The sequence below is a fragment of the Malus sylvestris genome, chromosome 3 (assembly GCF_916048215.2).
Source record: "Malus sylvestris chromosome 3, drMalSylv7.2, whole genome shotgun sequence".
Classification (NCBI taxonomy): Eukaryota; Viridiplantae; Streptophyta; class Magnoliopsida; order Rosales; family Rosaceae; genus Malus; species Malus sylvestris.
Window position 1 is genome coordinate 23784773 of NC_062262.1, and position 16746 is coordinate 23801518.

The 16746-nt window shown below is 37.2% G+C and overlaps 1 protein-coding gene across 2 annotated transcripts; it reads left to right on the top strand.

Moving 5' to 3' along the window:
- The first annotated feature begins 5717 nt into the window (after window positions 1-5717).
- LOC126614694 (NAD-dependent protein deacetylase SRT1-like) lies at window positions 5718-16354 on the top strand. Of its 2 annotated transcripts, XM_050282350.1 has the most exons (14): window positions 5718-5956; window positions 6920-6949; window positions 7051-7143; window positions 7856-7975; window positions 8365-8465; window positions 8644-8752; window positions 9611-9690; window positions 12690-12768; window positions 12876-12929; window positions 13175-13271; window positions 14071-14153; window positions 14881-14948; window positions 15530-15632; window positions 15775-16354. In XM_050282350.1, the coding sequence occupies exons 1-14, from the start codon at window positions 5858-5860 to the stop codon at window positions 16111-16113; spliced, it is 1455 nt and encodes a 484-aa protein (XP_050138307.1). In that variant the 5' UTR covers window positions 5718-5857; the 3' UTR covers window positions 16114-16354. The 2 variants fall into 2 exon arrangements, with proteins under 2 accessions (XP_050138307.1, XP_050138308.1); XM_050282351.1 differs by lacking the exon at window positions 5718-5956 and having other exon boundaries at window positions 7851-7975.
- The last annotated feature ends 392 nt before the right edge of the window (window positions 16355-16746 follow it).

The window sequence follows — 16746 nt, forward strand, 5'->3', positions numbered from 1 at the left end:
AGAAGACACATTTATGTTCAAAATGCCACTTTAGACAATCACCCACATTTCTGAGACTTAATGGAATGGATCGAATTAGATCAACTTCAACATAAGAGAATAGGCTCTTGAGAATCTCCAATTTTGCTCAAGATAGACAAGATTGTTTTCATTAAATGGACATGGCACACAAATATTCCCATGCGCAGCTCAACAGCCCTAGAAGTTGCCCAAAGCTCCCCTGCTTGTGGCATGGAAAAGTCAAATTTATTAAATATATGATTAATTTCTAAATCCCATCTTTAATACAATAAAATCAACCATATTAAGGAATCCTTATCACAATTAATAAGGGATATTCTAACCATTATCCCAAGATATTATCTCCTAATTAATATCTTGAGAATATACTTTCTTTATGACAAACCTTAGCCATTGAGATGCCGCCATGTGATCACTCATATATTTCATGCATTTATACCATCCATTTGTAGTCTCTTTGTGATGTTTTTGAGTTAAAATTGTTGCATTTTACCTTGTTTTGTGTTAGTATGAAGTTACATGTACTATAGGATCAAGTTGAAGGGAAAAGAAGTGAAAACATGCCATTTCTGAAGTTGACCCTTATTATAAAACATGGAGAGAAGTTTAAATAAAAGTTTCTCATGTGCAACTAACATGTGTGTATGGGTGTGCAAACTTGCTAACATGTGAGCATGGGTTGCAAAGCTGTGGAAAGACATCAAAGCATGGGTTTTACAAACAAATATTTCCATGTGCTTGATAGGATAGCTGTGCAAACCATTCGAACCCTATATTCCATTATTTTACAACAAAATATATTGTAGGCTCTTTTACCCCATAAAAGAGGGCCTTTCAAATCACTTAGAGGAGGCTCCCCCTTGGGGACTCCCAAAGCTCTCTCTCTCTCCTCTTTCTTTAGCCTTTCTTCCAGAAACAAGGATCTCATCCGAATCCCATTCCATCTGCAACATTCTTGGAGAAGTTCAACATCAGAATTGCTTCAAGGGGTTTCTTCTATGAACTTTAATTTCACTCATGTTGTTCTTAATATTTATATATTGTGTAGTCATGTTGTGTCATTAAGTTCATAGTTGGGGATTTCGATGTAGCCCTGCAAAACTACTCTATGTTATTAAATTAAAGTATTCAAACTACCAATCTGTGCTTTTATTTCATTCACTGGTTTTATAGTTTAATTTGTTTGATAATCTTAATGTTTGATCACCATTAGGGCTACTTATGAATTATTTGATCAAGGTTATAGTACACATCATTCTTAATCTTGGTAGACTTGTGAATGAATGAAGAAACTGCTATGCATACATCTTGCCATATGATTTCTTAGGTTCAATGAAGTTTTCTTGTTCTTAATGGATTCTTGTTTGGTAATCTAAATTGAACATCACAACTAGGTTGCAAATTAGGAGTACTTGATCACAACCACACATCAAATGCATGATCATAAATAAGTAAAACGAACCCAGTTGCAGATTGGAGAGTTGAATATGTTTTGTCTTAATTTTCATGGAATTAGCTTGTAATGGTGAAATCGATTTCCCTAGTTCCATTGCCATCGTTTTTGAATCATTCTATTATTCATATTTACATTCACTTGCATTTTAAGTTTCTGTACTTTTCAAATCAAAATTCAAACTCAATTTGTTAGTTTCATTGTTTAGTTATGGTTCACATAAAGCTCGTAATTTGTAGAGGTCCAATAAGTCCTTGTGGTTCGACATCCTTACTTGTGCCACTATATTATCCTTATATTTGTACTTGAAAGGAATAACAAACAAAATGGAGCCGTTGCCGGGGACTAATCTCAGTCTGATCTAATTGCTTATAAACCCTATCTGTTTTTGTTTTCTTAGTTTAGATTTTTCATTTACAATTTAGTTCGTTTTGATTTCAGTTTGTAACCAAGATGTATGGCAAATGTCCCTTATGTGCTAAAATTGGCCATCTTCTTCAATTTTGCCCAAGGAGAGATGAGTTTCCTACATTCGTTCGAGAGCACTCACACCGCATGTGTTTCTTTAACCAAGGGCCACTACAACCATTGCCAAATACATACAGCGCTACTTGGAGGAACTTTGATCATAACTCTTGGAAAAACATGGAAGCTCCAAATCAAGCATTTGCACCTCCACCACATCAACCCCCTCTTAGCACTTCATTGGAGGACACTTTGGAGGTACTCGCTCAAAGCACTTAGCAATTTCAACAATAAACGAGTAGCATGATTCAAGAACACTCCATTGCGCTCGCCAAGTTGGAAATTCAATTGGGGCAAATTGTCCAAGCGTTAAATGAACAACAATCATGTGGTGATGATCAAGATGTGAATGTTGAACAATCATTGGAATCTAGTTGTGCCTATATACATAGAGAAGTTCTTGAATTTGAAGCTCTTTCTCAATCTTCTAATTCACTTGATTTTTTTCAAACATTGTGTTGGATTCTCCCTATTGTTTTACATCTTTGCAGGTGCCATCTTTAGAATATTTGGGTGATGGTTTATTGCAATATCAAGAGGAAAATGAATTGAAGTTGGATGGCGAATCATTGATGCCCATTCACCATAAGAAAGAAGATTCAGAGCTAGATGATGAGATTGTTGCCTTGAACGAATTTCATTCATCCTTAGCAGTCACGAACCCATTTGTTGAAACCATTGCTCCAGCCACATCTTCAACAATTTTCGAGGATATGGTTTTTCACAAGGAAGGACAAAAATGCCATCACAATCAAGTCCTTGTGGAAATTCAACGCATCATATTCAAGGTCCCCCCCCCCCCCTTTTTTTTCATGTGTAGGGCTAAACACTAACCTCATGGCCGGCCATGTACACCACACTATAAGTACCTTCAGCTCCTCCAAAATTTAGTAAGTTATGTGCTTACTATACAAGTCTAAACACTCACTCTTTTTAGAGAAACTAACTTAGACATCGGAGATTCACTGGCATAACCTTCCCCCACCTCGTGAGCGTGAGAGGCTTAGGTCTTTGATCAAAGATGTTGATTGTTTTGCAAGGTATATTTTCGTCAAGATCGAAGGCGGCAAAAAATTGTTATCACACTATTCTTATTTTTGTCTCACTCACATTAAGAGTAGAACTCTTACACTACGTCCATTTTCTTATTTCTTGATCATGTCATTTTGTGGGTGATAATTGAGTTCACTCTCCACCATTACTATCATGTTCCTCGCCTTATGTGCATGTGGATATGTTGTTGGGTTGAATGTATGTCTGAAATTCCTTTTTATCCTAGTCCATGTCTCAACCCATGTCCCTAGGCTTAACCCATGCTCATGACCTCAATCCCTTGCATAATTACGACTCATTGTAGACCTAATTAAAATAAAACATAATAATAAGGTGAAGCCCATACAACATCCAAAGTGCTACTTCTTACCTCTTTTTACACACATTTTGTAAGGTTCAATCCGTAACTTTTTAGAAGGGAATTGAACCGTCTCTATTTCAATTCACCATTTATAGATCATGCTTGCACAAAATTAGACAAATTAAAACCATTAAGATATTTATATGATTGTTGGATCAAACGATACTCATTGTAGTGTTTCTTTGTGTAATCGTAGTGGTCCATTTTCTTCACTACCAATGAACGTCTTAATAATTTTGGATTTGTCTAATTTTTTGCAACAATGATCTATGGATGATATATTAAAATATAGATAGTTTGGATCCTGAGAGAAGTTACGAAACAAGCCCAAAAAAACCGTGTTAAAATATGTGCCAAAAAAATGGGTCCCCCAATCTGGACTATGTATATATATGTTGATACATGGAAGTGAGATAATCTACTTGGAGAGAGATGGTTGGACTAAGCCACACAATATGCCAATTGCTTACTCGGTATCAAACTCAGCATAAATTAATATGTTATTGTCACCCACATTAGTCAAATATGAAAGATTTCACTTACAAACAAAAAAAATACCACTAATGCTGGAGGACTTTTAGGTCGAGGTGAAATTGGGTTTTGAGAACGTCTTCTTGTCTCCCTTGGTTTGGTTTCATACCAAGTCCGGGAATATCTCGAAAAAGTTAGTTTACCTTAGGAAATATCTCGGTTGGATCAATGACTTGAAGATAGCATGATGTAGGCAAATAATGACTTGATCAAGATAAGCGTGGTGTGGAAGTTAGAAGTTCATCAGTTTAGCATGTTGACAGAGAGTTGGCATGGTTGCATGGTGTTTTCTAGTAGATAATATGGGTGTCCTAGGGTAGCAGCAAGGCTTATGATGGCTGGGATTTTAGTAAAAGGTTGTGGGAAATACTAAGGTTGTATGGATGACGATTCTCAAGGCTTAAAGGATATTTCTGGGCTAATGGGGTTCTTTTGGTATGTTTCTTGGGTGTTACTTCTTGACTCTATTTCTCTACGTTCTCTTTATCCTCCATGTGTTACCTGTAATCATTTTCCTTTCTCTAATGGTTTCTCCCTCCTTATGTAAGTGAAGGGCTTTTCTCTAGGCTTAAAGGAAATCTCCCTTTGTGGTTTGGTCTTCTCCTATTTTCTCCCTAACTCTCCTATTATTCCCTTTTTTATGTAAGATAGCTACACTGTTGAGACTTGTAGTTTGCTTCTTCCCGAGGCACGACTTTCCCAGGTTGGCTTTCCTCATGCGTTACTTTTGGTAGCATGCCTTTTGGCTTTCGCTCGTTGGTTGTCTATGCAAGCTGGGAAGGGAAAGTCAGCATTAAATGTCTGACTTGCTGGGTTTAGCATACATTTAATGTAGGAATTTGGTTTGGTCCTAACTAAGAAGGTTGGCTTGCTAAGGAAAGAGGCAAACTAGGCTAATTCTCTCTCAAACTTACCCATGTGGAATACAAGGGCCATGGGCTTGGACATTTGGGCTCCCAAGCAACCCAAAGTCTTCCACAATATTGACTCCACGTAGGCCCAATGAACTTTCGTAACCATTCACACCACAATTCACTTGACAAGCCCCAAACATGTGGCTTGTGCTTAGCGTGAATAGTGTCTAGCTTGATAAATAGGCATGGCGTGATCCGGTCTAATTACCTTGGCATGGCATGTTACTATGTATATTTCTTCCTAGATCCCTCACCTTTGTATGTATTTAGGCTTGAATAGAGGCTTGCATGACAATTGGACTTTAAGACTTGCTTGGGCTTGCGTGTGGCGATTTTGGGCCTCAACAACTAAATTATAGTGCTAGTTGATTATGTATATATTTTTCAGAAAACACAAATCATCATTTTTCTTGAAAGGTGCATTTTTGCTTACAGCCCTTTTTATTATAATTATCGTGAGTTTACATTTTAAGATTTGTGTTTAACCACTGCACACATCTTGAAATCTATACTCATTAAACCGTGATAACTAAAGTAATGAGGATCTATATCAGTTGATGTTAGTGAGCAAGAATATTCTCTTTCTTCAAATGTTGAAGTTGAAGTTTAAACTCATATTTATAGAGAAAAAGATTAAAGGAAAATTAATAAAAAGGGCTTGAAAATTTTGAGTTTTAATGATAAAGACAAAATAAAGGGTAAAATGAATATTACTAGGATTGATTTTTTAGTGTAAAAATGTGGTTTTTCATTAAAGTAAACAGTACCAACTTTTCGTTAAAGTTCTTTAAAGATTAATCCTAATTAATCCTTAACCATCAAAAGTTGCTGAGACAAAAGTACTTATATTGCAATAGAGAGGGAACAAACAGGAGAAAAAAAAAAAAAAACAAAGGCAAAGGGGCCTCTCGCTCTCCTCCTTTTGATCAAAACTTTCACAGAGAGGAGAGAGAGGGAGAGGTACAGGGCGAAGGTGGTATACGAAGCATCAGAGTGACCATGTCCTTGGGTTATGCAGAGAAGCTTTCCTACATAGAAGATGTGGGCCAAGTCGGAATGACAGAACATTTCGACATGCCTCAAGTTTTGCAAGAAAAAGTGAGAATCTTTTCGGTTTTGTTTTAAATTGCTAATTCTTCTTCTTAAAGTTGATGTCTTTGTTGATCTTCTGGAGTTCTAATGAATAATAGTTAGGTTTTTTGCTTACATTTGCTGCAATTATGGCATTTTTTGCTGGGGAAGATTGATTTGTTCCTAAAATTTACATGCTGATTAAGATCTGATATCTGGGTTGAGGCATTTATTTACATTGTGATTGAATTTTACTTGGTGTTTTGATCAATGAGTTGAGCTTTGTTAACCCATTTCTTGGTTGCGGCATTACTTCCATACCTGTGTTTTGGTGATCCCAATCATCTATAGTCTTAAAGAGGTATACCTTATCAGCTTAACGGTTAACACGTTCGGTTGTAATGTAGTTGAAGTATGCCGGTGGAGTGAACAAAGATACAATCTTTTCCTTCTCTTCTATGATTGATTTGATTTCATGTTTATTTATCTTCCCCTGTAGTTTTTCTGTGATATGGTTTTTGCGCATTGGTAGCGCCAATGTGGTGCTTTCCAGTAAAAATCTTATATCCAACAAATTAGGTGTGCTGATGGTTGTACCTGAACCATGATTGTACTATTTTGATATTAACCCAATACATGCTTGGTATTCTTGGATTCAACTTTTAAGGCAATATGGTCAGATTTGTCTTGTTCCTTAGTTGCATTTTTCTGTTGGTATTCATGACTTACATATCTTTTGAAGAATTTAAAAGTCTTGGATTATCCATTAGTTCCCATAATTGTGACATTGCGATAATCTTTATTGATACGTTATAGATTTATTTAAACATTTTTTAAAGGTACTATGATATGCTTGCCAACTGCAATTTCCATTGCATATTTTTGTGCTTTGTGTGCTTAGCTTCATGAAAGATCATTCGTGTGTTCTAATATTTGCTTATTATGCTAACATCATGTGTATGCATCTATTTTCTTTTTTGGCAACGGCAGATTGAGTGGCTCGCCATGTTGGTGCAAAAGGTTTGGACCTACAAATTCCATTTATCATGATACCCACTATGTATATTTCATATTTGATATTATTTAATCAAGTTCTCTGAAAAAAATCTCTGTACTTGCAGAGTAAGCATCTGGTGGTGTTTACTGGTGCAGGAATCTCGACCTCTTGTGGTATACCTGATTTTCGAGGTCCAAAGGGAATTTGGACTCTGCAGGTGAGAATCCCAAAACCTCATATCAAATATGTAGAGTTAAAGTTTCTCTTTGGGATTTCTTGTTTAAAAGTTAATGACATTCTTTTGGTGCGCTTACTCTTTGATTGGAGGGGATTTTGTATTGAAAGTAATTTTGGTTTGAGTTTTGAAGGTCCTATGTTAATTATGATGGACTTCTTATCCAAAGCAGATGTATCTTTTTCACAAATAAAGTTCGTTTCTTATAAGAAAAAGAATCCCAATCACTCTTTCATCCCTGTTCTAGTTATTTTTTTATAATCACATCTAACATGGATTAATGCTCGGATACTACTTATAATTGACTATTTGAGCCATTCTGAACAAAAAGCGGATTTATAAGATTAAGCTTACAAGAAAAGGCATGTGCTACATCAACCATTGAAATAACTAACTTAGAGAGGAGCAACTGATTTCAAATACTCAAGGATCTTATTTTCTGTCTTTAACTCTTCTGGTCTTCTAGCAAACTTTTAGAACTTGGTTTTTGAAGGAGTTCTGGTAATGTAGTCACTAGTTACATTTGTATAAGAAACTGAGTAAAAAAAAGTCCTCATTGTTTCGACCTTCTTGGCTTATCCTAGCTGTAAGAGACACAAGCATAATTATATCAAAATAATAATTACAAAAGATAGAATCACTCATACATCTGCGGAGCACTGTGGATGTTGCTGATTTCTGTTTACTAGTGCAGCGTGAAGGCAAAGCCTTACCTGAAGCATCATTGCCATTTCATCGTGCAATGCCTAGCTTGACTCATATGGCTTTGGTTGAACTGGAGAGAGCTGGAATTCTGAAGTTTGTAATTAGCCAGGTATACATTACTTCATTCTTGGGCTACCTTGCACAATTTCTTTATGTTGAAAATTATTGATAATTTTTTCAGATTTGTTGTTCACATGGCTTAATATCTGTCATGCTTTGGATGCTAGCATCTTCAAGTTTTTGAGGCTACATGTCTCCAGTGTCATATTCCTATATTGGGACTTGGGGAAGGACATTTTCTTTTTACTATTAGAAGGTTTGATTATGTTTTTCTTTTCTGCTGGGGCAGGGACACCTTGATAATTCCTTTGTGTTTGTATTATTTTTCTGTCTGACCATGTTACTATTTCTGCCCTATTTTCGTCTTTCATTCTTACACCCCCATAAATACCTCATTAATGTCTACATTTTTATTGCCTTTTATGTTCTGAATGCCAGAATGTTGATGGTCTTCATCTTCGATCTGGAATACCAAGGGAGAAACTTGCCGAGTTACATGGTAACTCCTTTCTGGAAACCTGCCCTTCTTGTGGAGTCGAGTAAGGCTTTCTTTTTATTTCATCCTGTTATCGTTGCCATTCCTCATCATTTTTCCCTTTCTTGGGAATTGAGGCGGGAAAGGTTTCGTGTACAGAAGTTAATATTTTGTTTGCTTCATAGTTTGGCTCTTTTGTCTTTCTTTTATCAAAATTTAATTTCTGATTTAAATTTGTTAAGATATTTGAGGGATTTTGAGGTTGAGACTATTGGACTGAAGGAGACTTCAAGACGGTGCTCAGATGAAAATTGTAGAGCAAGGCTTAAGGATACAGTTCTTGACTGGGAGGTATTGCTTACTAATAATTTATGTTCTGTTTGGATGCCCATGAAGAAGAAATTAATTCTTGGCTTTCATTTTATTAATCGGTCAGTTTAGTTTTGATTTAATCTTTTTTTTCCTATCATTAGAAAAAGGTTATGCTAGGTGTTTGGATTAAGCACATTCATTTAAGTGTTTGGCTTAAGGATACAGTTCTTGACTGGGAGGTATTGCTTACTAATAATTTATGTTCTGTTTGGATGCCCATGAAGAAGAAATTAATTCTTGGCTTTCATTTTATTAATCGGTCAGTTTAGTTTTGATTTAATCTTTTTTTTCCTATCATTAGAAAAAGGTTATGCTAGGTGTTTGGATTAAGCACATTCATTTAAGTGTTTGGTTTCAGAAATAGATCCTTTGCCTCATTTTGGGTATCATTGTGTAATTATTTATGGAATGTTCATCCTATTATTATATAACTTGATTGGTTGGGAATTAGTGTTTTTGCTTATTGTAATTTTGTGGTAGGCTTTACCTAGGAGGTGGGCGTTCATCTCTGTTTGTAGTTCTTTTCTGTGCATCTCTAAAATTTGTGTTTCCTATATAAGAAAATGTTCAATACGCAAGGCATATAGTTAGCAAAATGTAAGTACATGACGCCCATGACAGAGGGTGGAGGCTGATTTACCACATTAGTTTTGTCCGCGTGGGAAATCTTTGACCAAGAGTCAAAAGTAAAATATATAATTGCATTCAATTTGTACATCACTTTCAGCCATATAGGGTTGAGAAGTAGGGAGAATTTCAGGGATCGTGGCTTGTTCATGCATTTTTTGAAAATAGATGTTTGTGAGAAGCACTCACTTTCTTTTGCTTTCCATGCAGGATGCATTGCCCTCAAAGGAGATGGATCTGGCTGAGAAGCACTGCAGGATGGCTGATGTTGTATTATGTTTGGGGACAAGGTAATAACAACAACAACAAAGCCTTTTCCCACTAAGTGGGGTCGGCTATATGAATCCTAGAACGCTATTGCGCTCGGTTCTGTGTCATGTCCTCCGTTAGATCCAAGTACTCTTAAGTCTTTTCTTAGGGTCTCTTCCAAAGTTTTCCTAGGTTTTCCTCTACCCCTTCGGCCCTGAGCCTCTGTCCCGTAGTCACATCTTCGAACCGGAGCATCAGTAGGCCTTCTTTGCATATGTCTAAACCACCGTAACCGGTTTTCTCTCATCTTTCCTTCAATTTTGGCAACTCCTACCTTACCTCGGATATCCTCATTCCTAATCTTATCCTTTCTCGTGTGCCCACACATCCAACGAAGCATCTTCATCTCTGCTACACCCATTTTATGTATGTGTTGATGCTTCACCGCCCAACATTCTGTGCCATACAGCATCGCCGGCCTTATTGCCATCCTATAAAATTTTCCCTTGAGCTTTAGTGGCATACAGCGGTCACACAACACTCCGGATGTACTCTTCCACTTCATCCATCCAGCGTGTATTCTATGATTGAGGTCTCCATCTAATTCTCCGTTCTTTTGCAAGATAGATCCTAGGTAGCGAAAACGGTCGCTCTTTGGTATTTTCTGATCTCCGATCCTCACCCCTAACTCATTTTGGCCTCCATTTGCACTGAACTTGCACTCCATATATTCTGTCTTTGATCGGCTTAGGCGAAGACCTTTAGATTCCAATACTTCTCTCCAAAGGTTAAGCTTCACATTTACCCCTTCTTGAGTTTCATCTATCAACACTATATCGTTTGCGAAAAGCATACTCCAAGGAATATCATCTTGAATATATCCTGTTAACTTATTCATTACCAATGCAAAAAGGTAAGGACTTAAGGATGAGCCTTGATGTAACCCTACAGTTATGGGGAAGCTTTCGGTTTGTCCTTCATGAGTTCTTACGGCAGCTTTTGCTCCATCATACATATCCTTTATAGCTTGGATATATGCTACTCGTACTCTTTTCTTCTTTAAAATCCTTCAAAGAATGTCTCTTGGGACCCTATCATACGCTTTTTCCAAATCTATAAAGACCATGTGTAAATCCTTTTTCCCATCTCTATATCTTTCCATCAATCTTCGTAAGAGATAAATTGCCTCCATGGTTGAGCGCTCTGGCATGAACCCGAATTGGTTGTCCGAAACCCGTGTCTCTTGCCTCAATCTATGCTCAATGACTCTCTCCCAGAGCTTCATTGTATGACTCATTAGTTTAATACCCCTATAGTTCATGCAATTTTGTACGTCGCCCTTATTCTTGTAGATAGATACCAAAGTGCTCTTTCGCCACTCATTTGGCATCTTCTTCATTTTCAAAATCCTATTGAAAAGATCAGTGAGCCATGCTATACCTGTCTCTCCCAAGACCTTCCACACTTCGATCGGTATATCATCTGGGCCCACTGCTTTTCTATGCTTCATCTTTTTCAAAACTACAACCACTTCTTCCTTCCTGATTCGGCGGTAAAATGAGTAGTTTCTACACTCTTTTGAGTTACTTAACTCTCCCAAAGAAGTACTCCTTTCATGTTCTTCATTGAAAAGATTATGAAAATAACCTCTCCATCTGTCTTTGACCGCGTTCTCTGTAGCAAGAACCTTTCCATCCTCATCCTTGATGCACCTCACTTGGTTTAGGTCCCTTGTCTTCTTTTCCCTTGCTTTAGCTAGTTTATAGATATCCAACTCTCCTTCTTTGGTATCTAGTCGCTTATACATATCGTCATAAACCGCTAGCTTAGCATCTCTCACAGCTTTCTTTGCCTCTTGCTTCGCTCTTCTATACCTTTCACCATTTTCATCGGTCCTATCCTTATATAAGGCTTTACAACATTCCTTCATAGCCTTCACCTTTGTTTTTACCTCCTCATTCCACCACCAAGATTCCTTTTGGTGTGGAGCAAAGCCCTTGGACTCTCCTAATACCTCTTTTGCTACTTTTCGGATACAACTAGCCATGGAATCCCACCTTTGGCTAGCTTCCCCCTCTCTATCCCATCCGCATTGGGTGATTACTTTCTCTTTGAAAATGACTTGTTTTTCTCCTTTTAGATTCCACCATCTAGTCCTTGGGCACTTCCAAGTCTTGTACTTTTTTCTCTCTCTTTTGATATGTACATCCATCACCAACAAGCGATGTTGATTAGCCAAGCTCTCTCCCGGTATAACTTTGCAATCCTTACAAGTTATACGGTCCCCTTTCCTCATTAGAAGAAAATCTATTTGTGTTTTTGACGACCCACTCTTGTAGGTGATCACATGTTCTTCTCTCTTTTTAAAGAAGGTGTTGGCTAAGAAGAGATCATATGCCATTGCAAAATCCAAGATAGCTTCCCCATCCTCGTTTCTGTCCCCAAAACCATGGCCACCATGAAAACCTCCATAGTTGCTTGTCTCCTTGCCCACGTGTCCATTTAAATCTCCTCCTATAAATACCTTTTCCGTCTGAGCAATTCCTTGCACTAAGTCTCCAAGGTCTTCCCAAAATTTCTCCTTCAAACTCGTATCCAACCCTACTTGAGGTGCGTACGCGCGTACGCACTAATCACATTGATGAGTTCATTTCTTGGTTTGGTCGAATTGTTTTTATTTCTTTGCCTCAAATTATCCAGAATATATGGGGCCTTTCATACCTTATGAGGGATGCGGATTAAGTGGGCCTCTACTTTTACAATTTTTTATTTGAAAATTGTAATTTTTCAAAAGTTTATGTTGGTTCATCTTCTTCTATGATTTATATTTGCATTTAGTAATATTTGAAGTATTTTATATAATGATAATATGTGATAATTACTATTACTTTGTGGATCTGATGGACCTCACACAGAACGCTTAAGCTTAAAGCCTAACTGAAAATTAATCATGTTACTGAAACTAGGGCAAGAAAGGGATGAATCGGGCTATAAATGGTTTAGGGCATGAAGTTATTCCTGATTGGTGTTATTTCTGCAGTTTGCAGATCACTCCAGCATGCAATCTTCCTCTGAAATCGCTCCGTGGTGGGGGAAAGATTGTAATTGTCAACCTTCAGGTAATTACCTTCATGATTATGGCTGTTGTGTATGGGCTGTAAATATTGGAGATGTCACTTGAAATGTATTAACAGTTCTTTATTACATGCTTTATTCTACTTCACAGCAAACTCCAAAGGACAAGAAAGCAAATTTAGTGATCCATGGACTCGTTGATAAGGTATTGAAATGTATATGATCAGTGTATTTTTTATTATTAGACAAGCTTTAGTCACCTTCACTGCTGATGGAAGTCTTGTTATGACCCATTATGCATATCGCACATGCGTGCATGCATCCCATCAAGTCTTATTTAGGCTTTATCAATAGATGCATGAATCAGAATGCAGAGCTCTCATCTGTTTATTTTACTTCAACATTCTGATTCCTTCTCCTACACTCATTACTTGTCCATTTCTGCAACAGGTTATTTCAGGTGTCATGGACTTTCTGAATCTTCAGATTCCTCCATTTGTCCGGATAGATCATGTTCAGATCATTCTAACTCAAGCCTTGAGTTTAGGTAAGGATTCATGCGTACTGTGTTAACTATTTTGAACAAGGTGCAGAGAGACACATGCATGCTTGTTATGTATGTAAAGGAGATGCTTACAGTGTGCTTGTTTTAAATTTACAACTCTGTATTATTAATTTATATGTCCTTGTTGTCAGTATCATTTATGTCATTGGGTTTGCTAGTAGATCTAACACTGAATTTCATTCTTCTTTTTCCGCTGACCTTTTCCAGCTTTGACGTCCATTTGTTACCACTGTTCTGCAGAGCAATATTCTAGTGTTAGTTTTATATACATTTTTGGTCCGAGGACATAAATGACATTGACATATTAATTATGTGTGGGGTGGTTGTCTATCAAGGTGTCTGAGCCTTGGTTTGCAGGAGGTAATGGGTTCGAAATCTCCATCCCCATTCCGCAATCCATTGTTGGTTTGCATGATGGAGGACTGGGCTGCACCTATATGATTATCTCTCACAGCATTTCTTAGCCTATCCACATGCAGAATGTGTTAACTGGATACACATTGTTGGCCCTTAAAAGCTTAATCTTTTTGGGTAATGCCATAGTGGTTGTTTAGCACTAAATATTGTTTGCATTGTTGTCTACGTTTGCAATTGCTTTGTTTTATTTCTGGTGATAAATACATTCTAAGACCCTATATATGGGAATGGACTACTCTTTCTAATTACTCGTTTTAGTTCCCACACGTGATGTAACAAGTCCCAGTAGTTCCTCGAGTTGTCCTCAAATAAGTACACACTTTGGTTTCATCTTTCTCACATAGTCCATTAACTTGCATTACAGATAAAAAGAATGTGAACTGGAGCCTCCGCGTCGCAAGTGTACATGGACAGAAAGCTCCGTTGTCATTTATCAAATCTATTGAGGTGAAATTACTTTAAGACACTTGTTCTGTTTATCTTGCTACTTGCTTCCTTGTCATTTTACCGACAGACCACATCTTAAATTTTTCATCTGGATTTTTTTGTATTTTACAGGCCCGTCTATAGAACCAAAGAACTGTAAATTTAAAACGGTTGACCTTTGTCTTTTATATCTATAAGGATGAACCTGACATTTTTTTAGTATAGAATCGACTTAGTGAATGTAGGGAAGTTATGAAACCTGCTGTGAGCAAGAAATCACTACATCTTGTTGGATATAATGTCTTTCATTTTTATTCTAGCACTGCAATAAGAAACTTGTTTACTGCTGCCCCTCAGAAATGATCCGCTTATTCCCTAATGGTTATATGTTTTTTATATATAGCTTTTCCAAATTCATAGATGCATGTTTGTGTTCTTGTCATTTTTGGACTGACCAGATCTTTAGGTACACAGTTTTGTTTTTGTATCGAAATTTATGTCTTTGCTCCACCACCCAAGCCATAGTAGACTAATTTTTGAAGCAGTTGACCTTCGCCCACAGAAATCTCTTGTAACATTTCCCATTTTTTTACTCTAGCACTGGGTACAGGAACATTGCATTATCTCGAGATTGATCAACTTAGTGTGTTCCTCTTCTACAAGAAGACATCACCTTCATAATTATCCTTTTGTTATATTTCCTTTTCCCGGATTTGGTGGTAACCCTCGTGTGATGTTTACATCCTAGATATCCTTCTTAGACAATCAAGGGTATAAATCAGCTATTCTACAGAAGGAACCATTTCAATTGAAAAGGTAATGCTAAACTGAATTACTTCTATTCAATTTTGTATGTCAAATCAGATAGGTCCATACATACTTGAAGTGATTGTAAACTAGGTCAACTATTGATTTTATTCAAGATGAGAAAACTGTATGATCGTTTCGTAAAGATTTTTTACAGTCCTCTCCAACAGTTTGATTTTTGTGATCGGAAATTTGCTTTGTAGTGTGAAATATATTCTAGTGGCTTTAGTTGTATTTCTCAATGGTGTGATCTGCATGGAGACTCCCATAGTTTAGGTCTGTTTGGTTCCTTTTTGTTTTTTTATCAAACGCATGCAGGAAAAGTGTAAGGGAGAGAGATGAGGGTGCTGAGGAAGAGAGGAAGAAAACATAGAACCAAAGCTAAAAACAAAACGTTCTTAAATCGCTTAGATTTTTGTTTTATGAGCCACTCTACATATATTTTCTCATCTCTCCTCGACATAGATCATCACTCCTCACTTTCTTGTTCTTAGAAATTAAACTCCATTCTCATGTATGTGGATGATATAATACATATGTGTTATGTCGCGCCGTCACGTTCTCACATTTTTGTATTCTATATGTATCAGGAGAACCTTGCAGGGAAAATCGTTTGATATGGTTTTGAAAATCAACTTCATAGATAGTTGTGGTTGTCCATCCACAGAAATTGTTGTACCTCTTAATCTTAAGGTGAGTAGTTAGAAGTTCGAACCTTGTCTCTTATATGCTGTTGGTTGTTAGAAATTTGATATCCTTGATTTTGAAATCAAGTATATTCTCCCTTTTTTGTTCTAAGGGAACCCTGACGTTACTGTGACTTATTACCGTCCAGGTTCCAGAAGATAATCTTCAGCTTGATAAGGATGCCATATTGCAAAAGCTCAGACACACGGCAGTTCAAGAATCATGCTGTGGACAGAATGCAATTGTTGAGAGAAATGTCATCCTGGCCCCAAAGACTGAGGTCATTGCACATGCCATTGTAACGAATGTTGTCCGGTATAGGATGACTGCTGAAGCCTTGCAAGCTGGTTCCCTAGGTAATGCCGTTAAAAGGAGAAAAGAAAGTGTCAATGGTTTTGAAACATCAAGGAAGAGATCAAAAGTGCACAGGAACAAATCTAGGTTTCAGAAACTGAATGGTTGGTGGTTAGGCGAAAAGAACTTGTAAATGGTACTGAAAAGCTAGAAATCGATGTAAGGTCATAGGCGTCTACGTTTTAGAAACTGACTGGTTTTGTTTGGTTTTCATGTAAATATCTTATCCTCATTAGGACTGACGAAAAGCATGATTAGTAGGAACTGGGTGAATTTTGTTAGATGCTACACCTCAGTCTCCCCAGCTATGAATAGCCCTTGTTATAACTTATTCGGCAAATATGATAATCAAAATCATGGTCTTTAGTTGCTTCTGTAATGTTTTTCCTCTCTCTCTCTCTCTCTCTCTCTCTCTCTCTCTCTCTCTCTCTCATTGTCGTAGGGCTTAGAGATTATAAGCTTTTGGGTGAATGGAGATTCTCTGTTGCCAAAGGGTGGAGTGATTGAAGAGGCTCTCTCCTCTTCGTTGTAAACTTGTTTCTTTTGTCATAATCCCTGACTGTTTCAGTTTGCTTAGACCGCGGTTTTGAAATAGGGTACTGCTATCTACACCCTTATTTCATTAAAGTGAACAGTACTGTGGGCTTTTCGTTAAAACTCCCTTTAATATTTCACCTGATGCTTGAACCAGGCTGGCCGGTTCAGTTTCAGCAGCCGGAAAATGTAGTGCTAAGTCTGAGACAAACTGAATCAGGCGGTCACCATC